The 25770-nt window shown below is 39.1% G+C and overlaps 1 protein-coding gene across 1 annotated transcript in view; it reads left to right on the plus strand.

The window, feature by feature from the left end:
* epha8 (eph receptor A8) overlaps nucleotides 1-25770 on the plus strand; it is a gene marked incomplete at both ends in the record, with an annotated part of 97587 nt that overhangs the window by 27662 nt on the left and 44155 nt on the right. Inside the window, 4 exons of the mRNA XM_083892158.1 lie at nucleotides 18907-18960; nucleotides 19542-19685; nucleotides 21321-21470; nucleotides 24480-24795. Coding sequence (XP_083748284.1) covers nucleotides 18907-18960; nucleotides 19542-19685; nucleotides 21321-21470; nucleotides 24480-24795 — 664 coding nt within the window. The remainder of the gene's footprint in view (nucleotides 1-18906; nucleotides 18961-19541; nucleotides 19686-21320; nucleotides 21471-24479; nucleotides 24796-25770) is intronic.

Here is a 25770-nt window from a genome sequence, read left to right on the forward strand (position 1 = left end):
ATGTAAAGGTTTCATTAATGTTTATATATTTGTTTCAATCACTGAATGAAGCCTGTCGTATTTGGGACAAGAGTCAGGACCTTAAATCACTTGCACAAAACTTTTGATCAGCACTCAGCATTTGTTTGTTTGTCATTTAAACCTGTGTGCGCAGAGAGAGAGAGGGGCAGGAGAGAGAGAGAGAGAGAGAGAGAGAGAGAGAGAGCGAGCGAGAGAGAGTGAGCTCTGCGCTCTTGGTCATTAGTTCATTTACTTATTTGTGTGTAGTACTATGTTGTGAAATATGTTAAAACTTAAATAAACTACCCATACAGGTAGTGATTAGTTTTTGTATTTTTAGTTGGATATTGGATGTGAACTGATTGTATTTCTATGTTAAAATGTTATATTAAAGAAAATATGCAAAAATATATATATTTCAGTATGCTGTAAAGTGGTTTAAAAAATTGAAATCGGAATCGGCTGAAATCGGTATCGGCAGGTCAATCTTCTTGAAAAATCGGAAATCGGAATCGGCCCCAAAAATGGCAATCGGTGCATCCCTACTACTATACTTTACTATACTATACTTACTATACTATACTGTGATGTAGTGGTGTTGTCAGTCGCCATCACCCCACTTGCCATTCCCATCCACATGGTGCATTGCACGGACTCGCACACACTCCCATCAGACTACACAATATTTTTCTCTTTCACGATGGTCACCGTGTCAGATAATCAATCACAGTGGCACGGATTCTTGCCGTTTCTTGTTCGGGGGACTGGCAACACTAGGATTGGCAACCCTGACCAATCATTGTCCACAACACTGCGCAAGTTCATAGGTCATCGGGGAGGTGGGGAAAGGAGTTGTCAGTCATTAGTAACTGGGTTTCTTAAATGCCTTCGCTGTTCCTCACCAGCATTTACATTTTTTTTTTGTCGTGCTAGTCCCTTGAGGAGACGTCAAAGAGGCAGAGGGCCTTAGGTGTCACTGTTCCACCCTCTTCATCTTCACCATGTTAATGTCTGTATATTTTATGCCGTGTCAGAGCACTCTCTTTTCCTATTGGTCAACGTCCAGGAGCACGTCGTAGGAAATATCTGACTAGGCAGGAAACTAGAACAAATTCTAACATGGTGAAAAAACTATGCTACGAATTATGGAAGTCAACATGGCACTTTGGTTCTTCTGGAGGAGACACACAGTAGTGCTTCTTCACTCCACATATTTGTTTCACTAATAGCAGCTCAGTAAACATATCATTGTTGTTGGACTTCTAACAACAATGCAGGCCTTTTTAGAGTGCTTTGTAGTTCAAAAGAAAAGTATTGATAAAAGATAAAATTACTACTGCTTCCCTGTCTTCACCTATACATTTACAGTTGCACACATTTACCAATTAAACTATTTATAAAGGCAACAGACAACTTTCAAGTCACAGCAGTTGAAAGAAATCAGTAAGGACACGGGCACTATTGGTATTCTGTCTTCATAAAAAACTTTGTTTGAAAAACACCCATGTCACTGGAAGACACATTTTCATTGTGTGCAGTAGTGGTGTTTTTCACGGTGGGAATTCTTATTACGGCACAACTCCTGCTCCTGCTGAATCATCCGTGTAGACACTACAGTAGTTGTGTTACTTGAACGCCAGTCTGAGGTTTACTCTTGTTCCATCTTTTATTTAATCACTCTCCTCCTTCATCACTGACTTGTTTTTGTCCTTTTAGATTGTTGTTTTTCTCAATTCCATTTGAGATTTCTATCGCGGGTCATAGATAGAGGTGAACGCTGCTGTGTTCATTGTTTTAGTTATGAGACTCGGAACACACTTCCTTTGTACTGTAAAGCAAGTCATGATTTTCTATCAAAAACCCTGTAGCTACAAAAGCATCTTTCTCTGTTTTTCACTCTTAATCTGTTTCCCTCAGCCACACACACACACACACACACAGTAGTAGATGGCCCTTAAATTGTTGCAAACAAGACTGAACTGAGCAAAAGAGACGGAAAGTATTGAGTTGTGAGGAGGGAAACTGGTGAAATGATGAAGAGAGGTGACGAGAGAGGAGGAAAGCCTAATTTTGTAACTGCCAGATTAAAATGTTTCAGGCATTCACTGTTCAATCAATTTTACGTGTGTGTGTGTGTAGTGTGTGGGTGGGTTGGTGGGTGAGGTCTTTATTAGCAGCCTGACCTCTCCCTCTGTGTGAGGTTCGTTTAGATGACATCATGACGGATCACGTCTTCGACTCAAGGGGCTTCTTTCCGTCCAATTTATTCAGGCAATGGTTAGCACCGTGGGCTGTCCCAGGAGCATCTTTCTCTGTTTTTCTCTCTCTTACTTTGTCTCCCTCAACCACACATACACACACACACGCACACACACTCTCTCTCCATCCCTCTCGGAGCTTGTCAGATGGGGCAGGAAGACTTCATTATCCTCCAGTCCGATCTGTGTTGGCCATGACAGGTTCATCCACCGGCCACCCTACAATCGATACAGCTGACAGTAGTGTGTGTGTGAGTGTGTGTGTGTGTGTGATGATTAACATGTCCTGTGGAAGTCATGATGTGGATGAGCAAGTGTTGAGCTGAGGTGTCAAAACCTCATCGTCTGTAGCCGTTACTAACTATGTCTGCAAACTCCTTGTTACTTCTCATACTGTCGCACACACTCACATACACATACACATGCATACGCTTACATTCTTTTTTCTGCATATTGCTGTTGGCACCGTCTGACAGTGCCTTCCACTGCATGTTGTTAGAGATAATTTTTGTCTGATGGGTGAACTGGCCACAATATAGGTGATACAACACAGGTGTTATATTGTGGAAGAGCTGATTTCTATTTTTATTATACAGTAGTCTGTGGTAATACTCCAGTCTTGTGGATCAACAGAACCTCTGGCCTTCTGTAGCCTGCAGCTGTGATATTTAATAAAACAATTATATATATATAACAATTATACTTATGTGTTGCAATAACTGTCCATACTGTATATATTTAGGAAAAAACAATGTGAAAGCTTTTGGAAACTGTACATAATACATGACAGATTAGCGGAATGTTACACAGCATAGTTCATGTATCAGGGAATGTCTTGGCAGCCTATTGAACTTTGTGTTAGAACTGAGTTTCTTTTGTGTTTTTTTACGAGTGCTTTTATAGCAACTACGTACAGCAAGTCCATACTCGTATAACTCGACAGGATGGACACTTCTAATCTGTCTGAACCACCTCTGTCTGCCACTACCTGGGGTTTCATAAATATCCAATCATAATAAATCTGGAGATGGAGCCACTTGTTGCTGTTAACCTCCGAATGAGGACAGAGCAGTGGCATTCTGTCATTTCAGTCTTCTACAGCCTATAACCTGTAATAGTGGTGGTACAAAAATAGCAGGTAACTGTTTTCTTGCACCTATATTAATCCAAGCCAGTGGGATGACAGCCAAAATTAACTGTGTTACTGTAGTCGACTAATGTTTGTTTCAAATTAAACCCTTCCTGGATTTAATGTGTGTAACTAATGAGCTGCTGACCACTTTGATAAGCTGGACTGTGGTGCGAGGGGAAATTGTGGACCATTTACTTTGGAGGTGGAAAGTTGTGTGTGACTCTGTGATCACGTAAAAATATAATAAAGAGCTCTTCAACTAACTTCACCTGGGGCTAGAACATTTTCTTCAGTAAATTAGAGAAAAGAAGACAGAGGTCACCTCCTCCAGCATTCACGTGCAGCAGAGTGTAAAACCTCAGGGAGAAACCAATACCATATGGAAAAGGGAGAATGTGTCATAATAATTTGACTCAATATAAAATACGCATCACTGCATATTCTAAAAAAATAAAAAAGTAAATATACTGTAGAACATTGTCTCTCAAAGGCAAAGTAGTAGTAGTCAAAGAATTAAATAATAAAGTAAAATAAAGTATTATCACTCAGGGTGAGCAAAACTGGAAGCTACTGAGGAAGACTCAATATAAAAACACCCTGTGTTTAAAAGTATGTAAGATATATTCTTGAATGTGTTTGCGTTTACGATTGAAACGTTTTATAATGTAAATATGCACATAAGCAAATGTTTCATTTGAGTTAGGATGATGAGGATGTCCTTGGACAATTAAACGAGAAGCCATGCTTTTCAAATCATAAAATTCAAATCATGTTGTCATCAATCAAGTCATCCTAACTGACACACTCTATTGCCTTTACTTCATCAAATATTTATTATTTTTTTGTTTTTCTTCATATATGACAGCTGAGTGGATCTACCACACATCGTTATCATCCTGTTATTATTAAAATGAATTGTTTTGCAAGTGAGTTTCCAAGAGAAATAAACTCATCCAGTTGTTGTATGAGTTCACAGAAAAGTAACAATATGAAGTTTTAAACATTAAAAACAATATTATATGTATAGGACATAATCTATTCTTACTTAAACACAGCTTTTAAAGCCATTTTTTGAGCAAGGATGCCAACAATTTTGTCCTCAATGCTGTGGGTTCTTTTCTGCTGCCATCAGCAACACCATCCCCCAGCTCTGATGACACACTTTATTAAAAACACATCTTCAGCTCCTCTTTGAACTTTTGAACCTCTGTTGCTTTCTCAATGACGGCCCGCCACAGTGTAATTGGCCGTACAAGCTCCCTTGAGACGACGGCATGGCCGACGCAGCACAGATACTGCTGTTGATGGTGGAGCCAACGCACCTCTGCAGCTGCTCTTCAGAAGCCTCTCACTTTATAAACACACCAGGTGGAGTTGTCCTGCAGGTGCTCCATCACCACAGGGTCTCAATGTTGCACCTGTAAGAGCCATAACGTGTGTGTTTGTGTATGTGTGTTGAATCTGAAAGATCTGATGCCAAAGTGTCCCCAAAGGATGCTGAGGTCTGCATAATCCAGGTTTCCTGTATAGTCCTCAGCATCTGAGAGAGTTGAGACAGACAGACAGACAGACAGACCAACTCGGCCTCATCTGAGTTTTTACAGACAGCTCCATTTTACTGTCAGGCCCAGCAGTGGTAATCTGTTTGGAATTAAGTGAGGAACCATCTCCCTTATAGCATCTTTTGAGTAAACCTGTGGATTTTGTACGTGGACTGGTCTCCCCAGCATTTGACTAAAAAGAATGAACAGTGTTCCTGTTGTGACAGAACAAGTTAACTACACTGTCACTCATGAAACAGCAGATGGAACATTTGTGGTACATTTCCTTGAGCCTGCAATGTTCCAATATAAACAAAGGGATCAGACAAAGACAGTAAATAATCAAAATATCCTTTCAGGAAATCACTACCACTCTGGAGCCATCTTGTTAATCCTCTGAGCAGCCATTTGGGACAAGTAAGGGCACTTTTAAACCAGAGCTGTTTGGTCTGCTTTAAAATGGACCAGTGTTTGTTTTACTTCAGATAGTCCGCTTCTTTTGGGCAGGTGTGAAAGCTCATTCGAACTGAACCGTGTTGCGGACCAAACAAGCAAACTCTGCTCCGCCCAATGGAATGAGTCCCCGGACTATCCTGGTGTGTGAATGCACAAGACAAGGCTGCTATGAAAGAGCCATATCTTGACTTCAATAATGCCTGGCACATTACAATCAACAAACATAGAATCCTCAATCAATCATCATTTGAATCTGATTGAACCGCCTTAAAAATGATCAGGGACTTTGCCCCAAAATAAGGTTCAATACAGCCTTTTTCCATGGAGGTATTCTTCTACGAGGCATGCCCAACAGGCTTTTAGCCAGCAGGGCGTCCGGGCGCCCTACTTTTAGGCAGGACGCCCTAAAGACGCCCTATTTTCCTACGGTAACCACCGAAACGATGTTGTGATGACGCGCGGGTATAGACAGGCGCGTACTGGTCGCAAAAACTACGGCCAGCACACGCCTGTCTATACCCACGTGTATACCACAAGATTAGGGATGCACCGATTTATCGGCCAGTGACCGGAACCGGCCGATTTTCACGTGATTGGCCGCAATCGGCGATCGGCCGATCAGACAGAAATATTCCGATTTTAATAAGCCGATCAAATGCACCCGCATCGCGCAGCATCAACAACACACGTGCAAGCGGCTACACACACATGTAGTAGAGTGTAGGGCTGGTATATCGGTTCACACCGAATACCGTTTTTATTTCGTTATGATATTCATTTTTTAATATACGGCCATACCGGTGTATTTAACATCCGCGCAGCCACGCCGCTGCTTTGCGAGTGAGTGCGCGCTGCATGTAAATGTTTCATTAATGTTTATATATTTGTTTCAATCACTGAACGAAGCCTGTCATATTTAAGACAAGAGTCGGGACCTTAAATCACTTGCACAAAACTTTTGATCAGCATTTGTTTGTTTGTCATTTAAACCTGTGTGCGCAGAGAGAGAGACACACACAGAGAGAGAGAGAGAGAGAGAGAGACACACACAGAGAGAGAGAGAGAGAGAGAGAGATGTGCGCTCTTGGTCATTAGTTAATTTACTTATTTGTGTGTAGTACTATGTTGTGAAATATGTTTAAACTTAAATAAACTACACATACAGGTAGTGATTCGGTTTTGTATTTTTAGTTGGATATTGGATGTGAACTGATTGTATTTATATGTTAAAATGTTCTAATAAAGAAAATAGGCAAAAATATATATATTTCTGTATGCTGTAAAGTGGTTGTAAAAAAATTGAAATCGGAATCGGCTAAAATCGGTATCGGCAGGTCAAACTTCTTGAAAAATCGGAAATCGGAATCGGCCCCAATAATGGCAATCTGTGCATCCCTAAACAAGATGTGAGTACACGGTGGAGCGGCACCTATTAAATGCTGGAGTCTCTTTGCGTAAAAGCGAAACTTGGCTGCAGCGCATCGCTGATTATGAACTCCCTTCAACAGAACTCTCTTCTCTCTCTCTCGCCCTTTGAGCAGTTAACTAAAGCGATCAGCTCATCTGATGCATCTGTTATTCCCTTAATTACAGCGCTAAAGCGTCTTCTGATGAAAGAATGAGACCACGGCGTGAAAACAACAAAAAGTGCGCTCTTCAGAATCCGTCAACACATTTTCTAAGATCTGCTTGGATCCCCTGTATTTCATCGCGACTGTACTCGATCCTCGTCATAAAGATCATTATGTATTTGTGGAGGGCAAGGGGGGACACCCTCTAAAAAAATCTTAGCTAAAAGCCTGATGCCCAAGGTTTCGTAAACACCAACCTAAGCACCTAAACAAGTAGCTTTATGTAACAGTCTATTAACTTGATGTCCTCCTCCTTCAGGCTTTTAAAAAGTCTGTCAACAATATCATTTTGAACTGTTGCGAAGCTCAAATGTGTGCTTATGCCAGTGTAACAACACAAGTGGTAGATATATGTCCTGGCTCAGCTGGTTTAAAGCAGATGGTCGGCTTCTGGGGGGGGGGGGTTGTACGGCAATATTATTGGCATTACATATTTTTCAAATGAACCAGTGCCTCTGAATTACCTTATTTAACACCAAGTCATTTCACAGAGCTCAGCAATAATTTCATATTTTCAACTAAAAGCATGGGAATGAAACAACAACTAAAATCGCACCCTCATTATTGAGTTACATTTTGAAACCTTGAAACAAACACATGCCCTTCCCGATCTTGGAACATACAGTGAAAAGCATCAACATACTGTATTTTTTGTGCCGATTAAATGCCAACAGTGACAGTGGAGAGCACACTCAAGCTGTGTGGCTGAACCTGTGTTCATCAAAATGTCATTCATGTAGATCCACAGACATTTATATAGAGAGAAAACTATCATTAACTTATTTCTACACCTGCACTTTACTTACAACTAAGTCATTACCTTAAATAAGGGGAAGAATAGTGAGAGTTGGATGAATAGAACAACACATAGCTCTCGCCTTCAATCCTGTTAAAGCCCCAAGGCATTACCAACAGATTAATGGACAATTAACCTGCAAAGACAAGGATCTGTATCACTTATGTGCATTCTTCTTTTTTTGTATCACTGGCTGCATATCGTCTTAACAGGGACCATTACTTATATACACCCACAAGCGAAGATGAAATTACCTGTCCTGAAAGTAGAATACCATGGTAACTGTGATGAACTTAGCTTTTCAAATGAGTTATTTTTGTCTGAAGATAAATTATTCAACTCTGTTTTGCCTGTTTTAGTGTTTTTCCTCAGCTTCTGCCCCTGAATGAGCAGAAAGAAAACCCTTTGCCGATATTTCTCTCTTGCACTCTGGAGAGCAAGGCTTTAATAATAAACAGTGCACGGGGAGAAGAAACGTTTTTCCTCAGAACTGGAATCACACTTTAAGCTGGAGCATAAACTGCCACTGTGCAGTGAAAACAAAGTAGTGAGTTTAGTCTGAAATTAACTGGTTACATACTGTACCAGTTAATGTCAACATGACACACCAGTTTCCTTTCAAATGCTTAGCTGGTGCTACTTTCTGCTCATGCTGAAGAGATGAAACTGTTCGTTGTATACATCTACATAGATATGACACCTGTACTAATGCAGGTGGATAATTCAAATCAGTAACATTTCACTAAATGTTTCACCATCAGCTCTGTTGGCCTGGAGCAAAGGACAAACACTGTGGACACATACTATAGAAACACTGCCACATTGTATATATTTTTAAATCATCTACCACATAGTGTAAAATTCTAATTTACTCAAATGCCAGAAGACAAAAAAAAATCTCTTTTATGTATGTCTTCATCTTTTTGATGTCGCACACAAACACACACACACACTGTCCAGTAAAAATTGCATCTTAGAATAGATGGCAATTACACCATCTCTCCCACTGATCCCAGACCAGTGCAATTAACACTTCTATTCCAGAAAGGTTATCGCTGTCAAAGAGCCCCCCCGCACACACACACGCTCACAGACATGCACACACATAGTAGCACAGTTATTAAGTTTGTTCAGCTTGTGTGGCTAGCATGCGAGGTGGAAAGGTGTTGGCCAGAGCATGATATTTTTACCGATTTAATATGCAGACCTGTTACTTTCCATAGAGCCCAGTATTAATATATATAATACTAATTATATATATATATATATATATTTATATATACACTCACTGGCTTTGAATGATCTTTTTCTTTTCACACCCCTTCTACTAAATTGTGATCTGTCCGCTGCTTAACCACACTTAAATGGATGATGTGGTTCATGGTTTTTACAGTATAATCTGATCATTATGTGCTGATGTCTGCCAGGTAATGTGTTTCATATTAGATTCTTACAATGAAATGTGAGGCTGAAAAGAAATTTCAGTTTTTGTGTTCTTGAGGATCACACGTTAGTCAAAGGATATCCAACTCAAGGTCCACTTACTAGCCTTAACTGAAACCTAACTTTCATACTGTCTTCATCAGATGAAGATGGCTGAAGTCCCTGTACTCTCTCTTCTACCTCTACCATGTTGATTTAAAAATGTAACTTTCTATTGTCCATATAAATGGGACCCAAGTTCTGAGGCTTTTAGATGGATATTTCAACATCTTAGCGAGTTGAAATACATCACTTTTTTGGCTTAACCCTTAACCTTAATACCTAAGCCTTAAAATTGAAGTGAAAGCGAATTACCGTAATAACCACATATTTACTTTGCCTTGGAACTTTTCAGCACAAACGTGTCGTCTTCAATATGCCTGATGTTAAAGGGTTAAATTTGTCATGATGGTGTTAAAGGGGACATATTAAGCAAAATCAACTTTTTAATCATTTAAATCCTTATATCCTATCAGTCTGCAAAGTGTGAAAAAAGATGTCTCACTCATGTTTTTGTGGTCCTCCTCAGTCTAAGTACAGGAGATAAAACATGCAATGTTGACTTCCGCGCTCACTGGGATGTCACAATTCTCTAAATTCCTGGAATTGTTGTCTCGCGGAGCTCAGCTTTGTCCGCAAAACAGGCGAGAGTGCTGGCGAGGGCAACAGTATCCGATAACCGGAAGTCCGCAAAAACCTCTATTCTTGGCTTCACAGTGCAGCACAGAGTCACACACAAACTTCCAGCCTCAGAGGATTTATCTGTCCAGTGGATACATGTTATATATGACGGCAATATGCCTGCTAGAGCCTGCAAATGATCACTTTTCCAAATGTTAACTGCTGTTAGCTCCCAGTAGCCTCTGTGGCTTTTTAAGGTGGAACTAAAGAGATACTACTAAACCAAGTGTTCTGAACAGGGCTGTTCAGAACTGGCAGGGTGATTGAACTGCTTTGGTGCTTCATCCTTATGGTATTTTGACCAAAGCTTGTCACAGACATGTTCATTAGGACACCAGGGAACTAGGTTAACTTTGAGAAATAGGGTATAATATGACCCCTTTTAAAAACCGATAGCACAGCCATGACAGTCGTGGCAGGTCTACTGCTACTGCAGTGACGGTGCCTTGCTTTCCTCAGGAACTTTGCTGGATTCATCTATATGGCACGACAGCTTAAGCACCGTCATCCCCACAGGCATCTACTTCTTCACAGTTTCAATAGAAAGTAATAAACAAATATTAATAACACCTTGAACTACAGGGACATGAAAGTTGCCTGATGCCCGTTTAACTTATAAATGATAAATAATTGAACTTACAAACAAATACATCAGGAAATAAAACACCTTTCATATATTCTACATTGTTAATACATTCTATAACATACCATTTAAGAAAAATGTTCTGCCGTTTTAGAACATCCCTTCAAGGTTTTCAGTAAATCTACATAAAATTAGCAAGGTTTGAAGAAAAATCCTTGATTTTTTTATGTATTCTACGGGTAAGCGGTGAACATCTGCTTCATATGGACTACATGGAAACGTACGCAAACAAACTCTTCCACCAGAGCCCTAATCAACAACAAACAACCAATCAACCAAACTCTCATATGAAAGAATCACCGCTGTGTTTATGAAGCACCACATTGCTTGTTGTTGGGTTGACTAAAATAGGTTTTCAGGGAATAAAGTCAGACTGAAGTTTAACAGCTCAAAGGCAGTGAATTGTGTGGATCAGATTTCTTTTCCCATAATGACAAGGCTGGAAGTGTTTTTATTGTTGACTTTAATCAGAGGACACATCCTCGGCGGTAAACACTGTGGGTCATTTGTGCCCCATTGTTCTTTATATCCTTTCAATTAGCACTGTCTTATAAAAGCGTTATATTATGTAGGAAAAAAGTTTTTAGAGAAGCGTTCAATCTCTAATTTGCTTAACCAACACTATTAAGAAATGATTCAACTGTGTTGAACTGAACATAACAAAATTATTGCAAAGTATAATTTTACCTACATCTGATTGATAAGTAAAACAAAAATGTTCCATAGACCACCTTCATCATTCATTTTACATTCTTCTTATTCTTCTTAGTATTATTATATTGTTTAATAGTTTCACTTTACTTTAATGTCCAAGGCACACTTGTCCAGCTCAGAAATGCAAATTTAGACAATTATAGACTTTTAAGAAAATAAATGATCAAGTTATTTATGTTTCATCAAGTTATTTCATTTTGACAAATCCAGTGAAAATAAGAGAAAGTTTGGAGAGAGCGCAGACAGTTTAAAGAGTAATAGATATGATTTATTCTTCGTGTTCACAGCAGTGATTTATTTTTGTCCATTGTTCATTATTAATGACAGTAAGAAGTCTCCAGCAGAAGGAGATAAATAGACCATAAATATCAGCATAGAACCATTCATTCATTCATTCATTCAGAGTAACTTGTGGGTAATCTTTTCTGTCGCTTAAAAAACTGGTATACTTCATATAATTCTGTGTTTTTGTGGTTCAGAAACCAAAACCGTAAGCAAACAAGCAAATCTTATTAGAAATGCTAAGTTGAGCAGGAAATAATTTCCATCAGAATCTGGGTGTTTATAACTGCAGCTGCCTTCAGTTTCCTCTGAAACAACAATGATGAATAGAGCTTTAAACAGGCGACTCCTTTTCTATTGTCCCTCATACCAGTGCCACATAATTACCTCTTTTCAACCAGTTTTCTCTCTGTATTCGTAATCAATCTTTCATTCTCTCTTTCATCTTTCTGGCATCCAGTCTCTTTCATATCATGCATTATGAATAGACTGATATTGATTTCATGCTACAGGGCGTCAGACTCTTTATGAAAATGGACCCGAAGATTTAGACACCAGCTTAAGAAGCGACCGCAATTTTATTCCGCTCAACAACAGCTGCTCTGATCTTAAGGCAGCTCAGACCACAACTTCATTGTCTAAGTGGGGAATGCTAAGCGTGGGTTGAACAAAACAAGGGAGATTAAAGAGAGAAAGGCATGTGAAGAAATCGCGGAATGGGGATCAGAGTCATCGAGTGAGCTATTGGGTGTGTGACCCCCGAAGGTCAAGATCAGAAACACAATTAGCAGTAAACGAGAGAAGAAACTATGATTTTGCAGCCTCTCTTTTTGTCTCCTGTAATGATGAAAGTGGATCGTATCAGTTCACTCATTCAGAACAGTCAGTGAGATCAGAGGTGCAGACGTCGCAGTTTCACATTCGGTTCACTTGAGCTTGTCCTCTCCTCATTTATCGCAAATTGTTCCTACTTTTTGTTCCCCAAGGTTTTTTCAAAAACGGATGACATGACAAGTTACATAATATATGTAACTCATGTCATCTGTTTTAAAATTATGTGATGACGAGAAAGAACCCAAATGAAACATCATCATCAACAGCGTCAGTACATCAGTACACTTAAAAATTGCAGTGTGTTAAATAGGAACAAGTTACTTTTATGCCATTGTCAGATGAGTCGACTCAATGTTGTTTCAGCCTCATATAACTTTCTCTGTGTAGCAGTGTTTAGTTTGTTCCTGCACTTGCAGGTAAAGCCATGCCAGTGACATCACAATTGTACGGTGGTGAAGTGGCGAGCATTGTTCGCCGGTTCGGATCGTGGTTCAACCGAGGGCCTTTCTGTGTGTAATTTTGCACGTTGTCCTTAAATTTGGTGTGAAAGAGGCTTGATACCATGACTCAATGGTGAACGTCAATGGTCATTGTCTCTGTTTTCGCAGTGTATGCTTCACCAGCTTTCCGCTGAGAGCACAGGTAGCAGCCGATCAGATTTGCAGGCTATGAGGGCTTGAAGATAATTTCTGTAAAAACTTTTTCAGAAAACAAAATAGACTGTTCATATACGGACTGACGTGTACCAGAAATACAGCATATTGTGTTTTGTGTATATTTGTATTTGCACTGTGTGCACACGATATTGTGTTTGCTCTTATCTGCCACGTTTGATTTCCTCTGATGAGGGATCTGATGAGTTGACAGGAAGGAAACAGATGTTCAATTTACTGCCAATTAACTGTCTCATTGTCACTTTCTGCCTGACACACACACACACACACACACACACATGCACTGCATTGTTAGATGTGACTCTAGGAAGCACTGCATTTCTGTTGTCGTCAGGATTGAAAACTCTTATTGTGCTCTCAGAAGATAAACGTACCACGCTGAATCTTTCTGACTTTCCTTCTTCTCCCCGTCTGTCTGCTGAGGACAGTCAAAAAAAAAAGAAATACTTTCATTATTCTCACAACTCAACAGCAACCAATCTGGTAGAATCTCATCCCCCCTTATATGTGCTGTACGGCTGCCAAACATCTGACAATCTGCTCGTGTGACTTTTTATTTTGTACTCCTATGGAAAAGATTACAAGGATATTATGGTATGTGCACATGTCTGTCACATTCAGTGATTGTTCGCATTTAGATTGGACTGTCGCGGAGATGTAATGCTCAAGCATGTCTTGAATAAACCTGGCATAATGGACCTTATTCACAGAAGATATTTGTTGACATGAAATAGTTGTAAAACACCCTAAATTAGGGTTCCACTCCAAGTTTAAGAGAGCCAGGATTGTGCTGTTAAGGCAGTGATTCCAAATCCTGGTCCTCAGGACCCGCTGCCCTGATCTAACACAACTGATTCAAATGGTCAGAAGCCTGATAACGACCCATTCATTTGACTCAGGTGTGTTGGAGCACGGAAACTTCTAAAACATGCAGGATTGAGAATCACTGTGTTAAGGTCGGTTACACTGAATACTTGATGCTTTAACCTGTAGAAGCTGTTTTTATTAGCTGAAAAAATAGCTCTATTTTAAGTTTCCTGTTTTTCTCGATGTGTTTCAATAAAGTGATAGAGAATAATGGTGGCCTAAGACTTTTGCACAGTGCTCTATATATATAGTGGGGGGGGGGGGGTTGAGGGTGCAGTCATGACAAGACAGGAATAATGAGAGCGCTAGAGAGGTTATACACCCCACTAATTAGATGAGGTCTTCACAAGTTCAAGGACGGTTTCAATTTAACTGATAAAGACGAGAAGATGATGACGGGAAGGAAGGGGTGAGACTTCCTACATCTTAATTATCCCAATGATTTTTTTGGTAGTGGTGCCTCGAGTGGGTTGTGTGAGTGTGTGCGAGTTGGGGCTCAGGAGAGGACTTGAAGAAGCTTTCCATGGAAAGCCCGGTTGTCTTATCCAGGGCAGAGTTCAGCAGGGAGTGGCACAAAGCTTCCTGGGGTCGACACTTTCTCTTTCAATTACTCTGCCACTTGTGTAAGGATCCTCAGCTCAGCAGGATCATGGGTAACACTGGGGTTAAGCACACAGGCATACAAATTGACTCGTTCGTGTAATACTTGCAAAATAATCAGTTCTGTATATTGTTGAAGGTTGAATTTTATTGTGACCATGATTCAAAGGAGCATAAGATGAATACAAATGATTCTCAATACCCAGCAGTATTCCTCAATATAGCTCATCTGAAAGAGCGCTCCTTTTCTCCTGGTATAGCAGCAGGAAGCCATATTCCCTGAATGAGTCACTATTTCTGTTTACATCTGTTGAGATGATTATTTTTTCATTATTGTTATCCATAATTGTCATTTTCTCTTCCTGCAACAGCTTCATAGAAACGATGTTGTTGAATGTTAGGTGTTAGTAATTTACACATGATTGGGATGGGGTTGGCGTGGGGGGATGGGGGTGGTGGTTGTCACAGTAAGGCAATGATGGTATGTAGGGCTGGAGAAGGACTCAGTGCTATGGAGGTGCCAGATTGTGTTTATTATGATGAAGTGTTTATGGGAATGTTTGAGCGAGAGATTCTTGCGGCTGAAATGAGAATATTTTGAAATCTGTTTAAGTCGTGTGAGGATGCACTGAAGACAAGGGAATTGCAAATGTCCAGGTGGGATGTAGTGAAAGCATGTGTTTAGGTTTCAGTAACAGAGTGGGAGAGAGAGGGTCAGAATCTAGCAGAATTCTTCAGATCAGAGAAAGCTGTTTTTTTCGGCAGTACATATAACGTGGGTGTTGTAACTGAGGGTGGAATCCAGAATGATGCCACGGTTCTTTAGTTTCGTGACGGAGGACATTATGAAACCAGGGAGGGAGAGATTGAAGTGTAGCATGGGGAGGCAACGATAACGGCTCTGTACTGATCATCCAAGTGTTGATGTTGGTTATAAACAGACAGAGGATGGATGTAGATCTGTTTATTGATGTCCAGAATTGGAAATTGAGGCCATGGTTCCATATGATCTGACCAAGGGGATGGATGTAGATGATGACCTAGAATCTAACCTTGAGGGACACCATCAAGGGGTGGGGTGGGGGAGCATTATAGAAGGAGGAGTCGACCGAGGTAACCAGAGTGAGCAGCAATGAGTCGGTCATTTCATTTGTGACTATTGTAAGCATAGTTATGTGATTTGCCTTGAACCCATGATTGAAACTCTCCCCAGGGCTTATTGTTGGTCAAATGATTTTGGAGCTAGTTGGTGACAATTCGGGTTCAATGACTTTGGCAAGAAATGGTAGGTTAGAGATTGGCCTGTATTTGTTGTAGTTCATCAGATCAGTGTGTTAGCTGACCGATGTAGTTTGCTTGGGCAGGCACTTGATGTAGTTGCTGGTACATAAAGGTCACTTTTGTCCAAAAAAAGTCCATGAAATCAGGCCATAGGTGTGAGTGTGAGAGTTCTTTGTCTCTATATTTGTTGGACCTATGTGATTGCCCTATGTCAGCTTGGATTGACTTTAGCTCCCCTTGCGACCCTCATGTGGAGGATAAAGTGGTAGGAAAATGGATGGATTGATTGTTAGCATGGAGTTATTCATCAATAATGCCATAACACTATAAAAGTTATGCCGACTATAACTTTTATGAGGTCAAACTGCATAATAGAATATTAGCTAAGGAGTAAAAGCTGTATGATTTTACTGAAAGTGTAGGAGGCTGTGATTAATAAAAGAGCTGTGATGGCTTTATTGGTCTGATTTGTATGTTCGTGTCCTCATGCAGGATTAGGTCACCATTAAGGACGTGCTTGAATCTAAAATAAATTCTCCACGTTCTAATTGCGTCCCTGTGTTAATTCGCTTGGTATCTGCTAAATAGAGTTTGTGCATAACGATAATAACTAGAAAGTGCTCTGCATTGTCCTCCCACGTTAAAGGGGGCAGCACTAAAAAATTAACCTCCTTGGCAGAGGTAATAATGCTTTAATTATTGCCATATTAGAATCTTCTTCAGTAAAACACTTTTTGTTTGATGACTCATCATGCACTTACACAAGTGTACAGTACACACAGTTATTAACTTTATGTAATTTAGATTGCCCTCTCCCATGTCATTAACCTGCTTAATATGATCATTGGATTTAAACGATCAAATCCAGATTCCTCCTTCGACAATAGGAAATTGCCAGGTTTGGCTCTGGAGTCTTACATAATTGGGCACATACCAAAATTCTAACACGAATATTGCTCTGCTTCCCCTTCTATTAAATAAATCATGTGCTCTTTTTGTTAACCCATGATATCTTCTTTATTGTTTGTCTTTTCAATGACCTCTGTAAGTCAATTTCTTATTTCAACAGGAGTAGAGAGGGAACACAGGTACTTTCAAAATCTATTCCCCTGCACTTTAGGTTAAGATGTTGCCCTAAACTTTTTGACACCCTGTAATTGTGTCTACATGTTACCATGAATAAACCAGTCGAAAGAACATCAATTTCCTCTGTGACTATGCAGTGGTTGGCTTCTTCAAATACAGGAGCACACTAAAGAGGAACCTCACATCGAAATCTGCCATGTAACTTTGCAAGTGGATTTGCACTCACAAATGAAAACCATGAATAGAGGTTGGGAAAGTGTTATTGCTGAATTGCAATGTGTGTAAAAGGAAACTGCGCTATTTTTACCTTTGGTCCATTATAAGTCATCTTTCTCGACACCTATATTGTAGAGATTCAGCAAACATGGACGCTAATTTACCAACTGATATCATCTCTGCCAGCTTATATAATGTAGTCGGTAAATGGCTTGTATTTGAAAAGCACTTTTCTATCCTTGTTGACCACTCAAACCACTTGACACTAGTTTTGCCGTTCTTGATGATTGCTACATCACCTCATGAATACGGCTGGGTATCTAACTTTAATACTTTTGCGGTATCGAGTGGGTGTTGAACTCCCTTTGTTTCACCTAATAACTTCACTTAAAGACTTAATATCATAAGTGTCAGTGAGCCAATGAGCATGCAGCATTTAGTTTGGCCAAGATCTAACAGTGCTCACAAAGGAGAAGACGGGACATAACATGTTTGTGTTGTGTTTTGAGACGCAGGTGCTTTATTTAATGAATGGCTTGATGTCAAGACAATCGAAAGTGCACGGAATAAATATGAGAGCAGAGAGTTGATCCCTGTTTTACTGACAAGAAAATGACATTGCCAGGCTTTAACAAAATGGGTATCAAAAAAAAAAATTGTTTCATTAAGGCGGGGCTTGTATTCACAGATAAACAACCTAACCTCATGAGAAGAGAAGAATGTCTCTTTATGGAATTTTTTCTCTTGCGGATTTGACTATTTAAAATCTGCATGATGGTTACAACTAATTAGACAGTGTATGTTTCCAGTGTACAATGCTAATACATGCATGCATGGCATGTGCAAATACCTTGCTTACTTTTATATCTTGTAGTTAAAAATAGACTGACTGGTACATTAGGAGGTGGGGCTGAGAGTATATCCAATCATGCAAAAGTATTCCGGTTTACATACACACTGATACAGAAAACAGAATACAGGGAATTTTAAGTGTCATCTCCTGGGCATTTTCTCGGCATATGTAGATTAAGGTTTTCAGAAGTGCAGCTTATGCTTTCACCAGACACACGGCGGAAGAGTGAAATGGTCTTGTGATTTCTCCTGGTACATGGTGCGCACACATTATATCGTATTTAGAAATACCAACACATTTCACCTAATGTTTCTTACTCATGGTGCTATATTGGCTGCCAGCGGCATTCAGGAAACAATGTAAATCTAATCATATACATGAGGGGCGTCTCATTAAAGGGGGGAATGTGTCCCGTCGGAATTACATTAAGTGAATTCCAACATGCTGAAAATGTAGAACACATGATTGCATGTGTTAACTGCTGCTCACCGGGAACACCGCAGTGGAATGCATCAGCATATTTTACAGCAGTTTATGTGTTTACCAAGAGTTTATAAAAGTGAATACATTGTAAGGTTTGAAATCACTACCAATCGTGTGTGTGTGTGGGGGGGGGAGCGTGTTTTTTCTCAGATATTTGAATGTAGCAGACCGTACACCTGTCGCACTAATGCGACTGCCGCCCGTGTGACAGGAGTCGTCACAAGTTTCATTTGAAGTCAAAGCTAATAATCTTCCAGTGTGGTTAGGGAGACTCAGGTACAGCTAATCATGTGGGAAATATAGAGAGCAGCTGAGTTATTTGCTGTATATAAATCTGTAAAATGTGTAGACGTGTGAACATGTGACTTAACACACACTCTCGCTCTCCCTGCACAGTGGGACGCCATTAATGAGATGGACGAGTACTTCAGTCCCATTCACACATACCAGGTTTGTAATATTCTCTTTGTGGGGTAGGCTGGAATGTTTCATTACAATTGATTATCATATCAACTTGAGTGAAATATACTATGCTGTATCACTTATGTCCCCAGGGACATTTTGTATTACAGACAATATAATTAATCAGTTTCCTCTGTAATCATTTTGTTTGTGGTTGAGCTGAAATGAAATGTAGATTAATGAGTGTCAGCGGAGTCCTTTTTAATGCAGAAGTGCCATCATTTCAAAGTTCCAGTGCCTCACACTTCACTTGAAATCGTGACAGTTGGTTTGACAAAAATGACATGGTTAGGAAACTTTGAATCAAAGTTAAATGGAGATGGGCATGTCTTGTTATTAATCAGGTAAATCAGATTAATAATCAAATAAACACATGATTACTAGAGTCAGCTTATAAATGCTCAGTCGTAGCCTAGTTTTTATTTTGCAGAATATAAAGTTCCAAATGCCCATGGTGCCAACATCCAAAACCTTTGAGATAAATTCACATAGCATCTTTATTTTCCCTCTGTATATTGTGTTTTATTGCTGTTGTTGTTGCTGCTGCTGATTATGTTACTGTGAATCAGGTCTGTAACGTGATGAGTCCCAGCCAGAACAACTGGCTTAGGACCGGCTGGCTCCCTCGGGATGGAGCCAGGAGAATCTACATCGAGGTCAAGTTCACCCTGAGAGACTGCAACAGCATGCCAGGAGTACTGGGCACCTGCAAGGTGTGTGTGTGTATGTGTGTGTGTGTGTGCATCTCTTTCAGTGAATATGAGGACATTTTGTCTAGTCCTCACTTATTGAAATGTCTCTTTGAAGACTAAGACTTCAGGTCAGGGTTGAGGTGGGACAAGACGGTTGGGGTAAAGAGATAGTGAATTTAGATATGTATGTATGTAGATGTAGATAAATGAACAAATACTTTGTTAAATATAGTTTTAATTTTGCACTGCTTTGTGTTGGCTGTAGGGCTACAACTAACAATTATTTTCAGATAATTGATCTGATCTGATCTTTGATGTGTTGATTACTTTCTCAATTATCCGAGTAATCATTTGGTCCATTAAATGTCAGAAAATGTTAAATAAGCGTTTCTCAAACCTGATTAATGATGACGTCCTTTCTTTGTTACATGGAGCAAAGAAACCAGAGAATATATATATTTTTCTTTCCATAAATAATCGATACACTGAGTAACTGTTTCAGCCCTAGTTAGCTGCTAACATAGACCCAAAGTAAAAGAAAAAAAAAGAATAAAGAAAAGAGGAATCTTTTATTGCAGTTTAAGTTCTTTATGATTACATTTACTGTGCATGGCCTTTAAACATAATTAAAAATTCTTTGCTTCATGGACTTTTGTGACATTTGGTCAGTTTTATTCCCTGTGCACATCTTATTTAACAAGTGCCACAGATTTAAATGACCAAACATAGACCTGACAGCAAAGCCTGAGAAACTAATGTAGAAAAAAAAACAAAAAACTGAAAATACCTTAAGTTTTAAGATTTATTTTTAGAAGTAGAAGTTGTATTTTACATTATATAGTAGTAATAGTGCAACTTTAATTCGGCAGCAGTCACAGGGGTAAAATCATGTGAGTGGCCACATCCTGCTAACAGGCACAGTTGTTATTGAAACAACGGTGTAGGATGTGGAATGTTTCCAGCTTGCATTTACACTTTTTTGAGCCCCATAGGGCTCGGATTAAAACTATAAGGGGATGTGGTTAAATTTAATATTTTTGCTCTGCATTTGTTAATGTAACTCATTGTTCTAGATGGCATTTTGCCCCTGAAAATCGACAGTCTCTATTATGTGTGAAGGTTACAAGTCCTCCAGGTCGTACTCTCTTCAAGAGATGTAGGCAACTGGACCGGATGTTTCCTGATGACATTTTACTTCATTTTAAGAGGCTTATTCAGAACTGAAGGATTTGACTATGTACACACATGAAAAAAAAAACATGAACATGACTTTCAAAGCCTACACTTTTGTCTGTATTAGCTAATTTGTGAGATAATGTAAATCAATATTTACAGAAAAATATTTGGTTATTAGTTGTTACAGACATTATTGACTATTTGGTTTTCAAATAGTCCTATAAAGTATTTAAGTGTTTCTCTAAACAAAAGTCTTAATTTCAAAATGAGCAGAAGAAAATTTGGCCTGAACACAAATAGTGAAACATTTTAACATCCTTTAAAATACATTTTAAAGATGTCACTCCAGACCAGATTTTATTTCCTGGGTGACCCAGATCACGTTATCTCAGAGGTAATTCTGATTTAGGTTTCATGTAATGAACACACACAGTACTCAAATGAGCTGAAGGTCTTTTTTTTGTCTTCTTATTTTTACAGGAAACCTTCAACATGTTCTACTATGAGTCTGACAGATCGGTGGGCTCAACCATACGGGAGAACCAGTTCATAAAGATTGACACCATTGCTGCTGACGAGAGTTTCACAGGAGTGGACCTTGGAGTACGCCGGCTTAAACTCAACACTGAGGTACGTGCTGCTGTAAGAACACAAGAACACTGACTCATACAAGTGAGCATTCATTCAGGCTCTTCGAGCCAATACCCTACTTGGCAGGACAGGACAGTAACATAGTGAACATAATGTAGTTTATTTCGACTCAGTCCAACATACACACTCCGGTTGACAGTCCCCAAGAAAAGCACCATTTTATTCTGCTTTTAGGAAGACAGTAACAGTTTCCAGCTGAACCTGTATTTAAAAACAGAGCTGCTTTCAGTTATGGTTGGTTGCCACAGATAATGTGGCTCTTAGATGCCAGAATTTATTTCAAACCATTCCAGAGTTTGGTCTTTTCATTTTCCAACAATAAAGAACATCATTGAGTCGTAATGGTCTACTCCAGTCCCTCCAGTCACACACACACACACACCGAGGAAAACTATTCATATCATATTGGCTTGTCATATTAAGTTTAGTGCAGGTAATCAAAACCAGCATTCCAAATTTATGTCCTTATTTCCATAAAAAAAAACCGATGAAACCTGGAGCCTCTTTACACTGTTCAATGTTTCTGGCTCAAACATACTTGGCTAAATGTTTGTGCATAATCTTGTACTTAAAATTCTAACTGAGTCCCCAACTCTTTGATTGAACTCAGTTTTAAAAATAACAGTTTGAGTTGCTGTATTACTGGTGGTTATTTTTTATTTCTTGCAGCTAAATGATAAATACAATAAAATCAGAAAGTTCATTTTGAAGATGAACATATACACTACTGTTCAAAAGTGTGGGGTTACCTATGCAATTTGTTTGTGTTTTCCATTAAATGTCACACTTATATTCATCAAAAGAGTTGCAAAATGAATAGAAAATATAGTCAAGACATTGACAAGATTAGAAATAATGTTTTTTATTCAAAATAATAATTTTGCCCTTCAAACTTTGCTTTCGTCAAAGAACCAGCAAAACTGTTTTCAACTGTGCTAACATAATTAACAAGGGTTTTCAAGGGGTTTCTAATCATCCAATAGCCTTCTAATGGCATTATCAAACACAATGTACTATTAGAACACTGGAGATTAAAAACAAGACGTTTGCAGCTAGAATAGAATATTTACCACATTAACAATGAGTGTATTTCTGATTCATTTAATGTTATATTTATTGAAAAAAGTGCTTTTCCTTAAAAAATAAGGACATTTCTAAGTGAGCCCAAACTTTTGAACGGTATTGTATGTCCTAAAGCTGTTTAGCTTTTCATGTATTTACTTGACTTGAAACATTTACGCATAAATGTTGGATGTAAGTATTTGCATTTCAGCTACATTTATTATTTGTATTATTTCGGCAAATTAGCTAAAACGGTGTCCTGTACATAACGGAAAAAAAAATGTTGAATGCACGCAGAGCATGGGGGAAAAAATAAAACAAACAAACAAACTGGGACACCTTAAATGGCAAGTGCCGAGCTTGATTACACAGCATATGTTTAATTCCTGTCATTTACCTGAAATTGAGACAAAAGCTTTCCTGTAATAGTAATTAGCTGTCTAATTAGCACGCTGTTTGAAAAGTCTACTCAATCCACTCTCTCGGTTTGTTAACAAAGCTATTAATTAGGTGATGGTAATGGCGTTTCAGCGGGCTCCTTCAAAGGCGTAAATAGATCTGTCTGTAAACAGATTACATCCTGTGAAGAGCAATGAACAGTGGAGCGTACAGGAAACTCTCACCCAAGCAGAGTGCGTGTGTGTCCCTTTCATTTTCTTCCACAGATGTTATCGTATACGAGTGAAACCACAGTGTAAACACAGACTGATTCTGTAGCAGGGATGGATTTTTCATGGGACTTTGGAGCCCTAGAGAAAGAACCAAACCTTTAGGAGGTTTTTAACTTTAATTTGTTTTTGAATTCTTCAAAAGCTGATCTTAGAATAGAGGTGGTTGTGTTGCTGTAGATTAATGTAATCATCTTGGGGTGTTATTGATGTACCGTTCTGACCTTTCAGGGCACGCAAAGAAGAAGATATTGTAAATTATTAGCTGTGTTGTACAATCTGCTTTATTGCTCTTAATCTTTTGCATTATTAACGGCTCTACAAATGAGAAACGGTTGTTGGTTGTTTGTGATTTGAATAATTGTGAATTCATTTTGCCGTAAGCTAATTAACTCACAAACCTTAGAAACAATGCTTGGTTTGTATTTAAACAGAACACAGCTACAACTGAATCATTTATGACTTACCTTTGCTGGTTTTGTCATTGCCCCCAGTGTTGTCACACATTTTCAGCTGTAATTTTATGATATTCTCTGAATTTACAGGGGCTTTAAAGTCAATCAGAGTCAGTTAGAAACAACTTAGCTCTCTCCTACTCTCAGTCAGGATCTTGTAAGGTGTTTAAGTGCCAGAAGAAAACGGTGTCCTCCTTATATTTTTAGATGCTTCCACAACACACTTTTAAATAATGCATTTATTCAGTTACTGGGTGTTAACAAGACAGTCAACTGTGATGTGGTATTTTACACAAAAAAACCCTGAAACAAAACAAGGATATAAAAACGTAATAACATCCATGTTCCCAGGATGTTGTTTGGAAGCGTAGCAGTTGATTAATGACTGCTGCCAAGGCACAACACAGAACACCAGTCCAGAGATTGAATCAAGGCTGCGTGTAAAGTCATTGTGTTTTCTTTCGTAACCAACTGTTTGAGCTTTTAGCAGAAAAAAAGTGATGAAACTTTCTGAACGTTTGCGTGTTTATACAATCTTAGGGAGGCTTCATAAATATGCAAAGTGTCCTGTGTATTATACAACTGAAAGGAGAGTATGCACTGTCAGTACAGAACAATAACTTCTATTTTTAGTGTGAAATGAAATGACAAAAATGGTAAAGTAAGGGTTTTTAGTGTCATAATACATGCATACATTTTCATTTGTTATATATGTTCCCTTGTTTTTATTTACAATAATACAGCGAACAATGTAAATAGTAATCAACATAAATGATGCTGTAAATCATTGGGTATCTTCACAGATACGTGGCGTCGGACCTCTCAACAAGCGAGGCTTCTACCTGGCGTTCCAGGACATCGGCGCCTGCATCGCGCTGACCTCAGTGCGGGTATACTACAAACGCTGCGTGGGCGTCAGCCGGAACCTGGCCGTGTTCACCGACGTGGTCACGGGCGCCGACTCTTCTTCTCTGGTCGAGGTCAGGGGTCAGTGTTTGGATCACGCCGAAGAGAGAGACACACCCAAGATGTACTGCAGCGCCGAGGGCGAGTGGCTGGTGCCCATCGGGAGGTGCGTGTGCTCCGCCGGATTTGAGGAGCACAGAGACTCCTGCGTCGGTGAGTTAACTTTATGTACTTTCATATCTGACCTGCTTGGGGTTGTATTCACGACATTTCTCTGTTGTGCTCTTTTTATTTGTGGTTTTGCAAAAGCTGCAGTTCCTACTGAGGTGACTTCCCTTTTCCCCCCTATCTTTTGATGTGACTCACATTTGAGGACACAGAAATCAGATCGCCAATTCAAATTTTCAAACAAAGTCATGGTCCTAGATCATCTATCTATCTATCTATCTATCTATCTATCTATCTATCTATCTATCTATCTATCTATCTATCTATCTATCTATCTATCTATCTATCTATCTATCTATCTATCTATCTATCTATCTATACATACATACATACATATATATATATATGAGAATAATTCTATTGGAATCAATGCAGCTTTTGCCTATACAGGACATACAGGACATAAGAACTACATAGATGGACTCTGCACCGTTAAATGTTTCAAATATTTGTTTGAATTTGTCCCAAAATAAGGTTTTAAACCATTTTTTTCCCCAGAGCGTATTCTACTATAATGCACATAGAAGTTTTTACTTCAACAACCTCTTTAATAGTTCAATTCAGAGCACTGACATCTTGTAATCCTGTTATACTATCCATCAGCTGCAAATCAGTCAAAACTGTTTCAGTTTTTCCCCGTTCAGCTGTAATAAAGCAGAATTGGCTTCTGGGAGGAAATGGGAATGAATGGACGCCATACTCCTCCATCATTGGGGTTATGGACAATTTCTCTTCTCTCTTATGTCTTCAATCAAATGTACTCAATCCACATGCTGCTTGTGGGAACTGTTAACGGATTTTTTTCTTTGAGGTGAGCTATAAAATAATGAACTATCATAAAATAGATTAAATTGAAAAGGAGCGAGAAAAGAAGTATTTAATAAGTATCATTATTATGACAGTTTCTCACTGACAGTATAGGTGTAGGCTGCAGTCTCGACTCCCCTACCACAAAACCGT

Source organism: Microchirus variegatus, assembly GCF_963457635.1.
Source record: "Microchirus variegatus genome assembly, chromosome: 7".
Lineage (NCBI taxonomy): Eukaryota > Metazoa > Chordata > Actinopteri > Pleuronectiformes > Soleidae > Microchirus > Microchirus variegatus.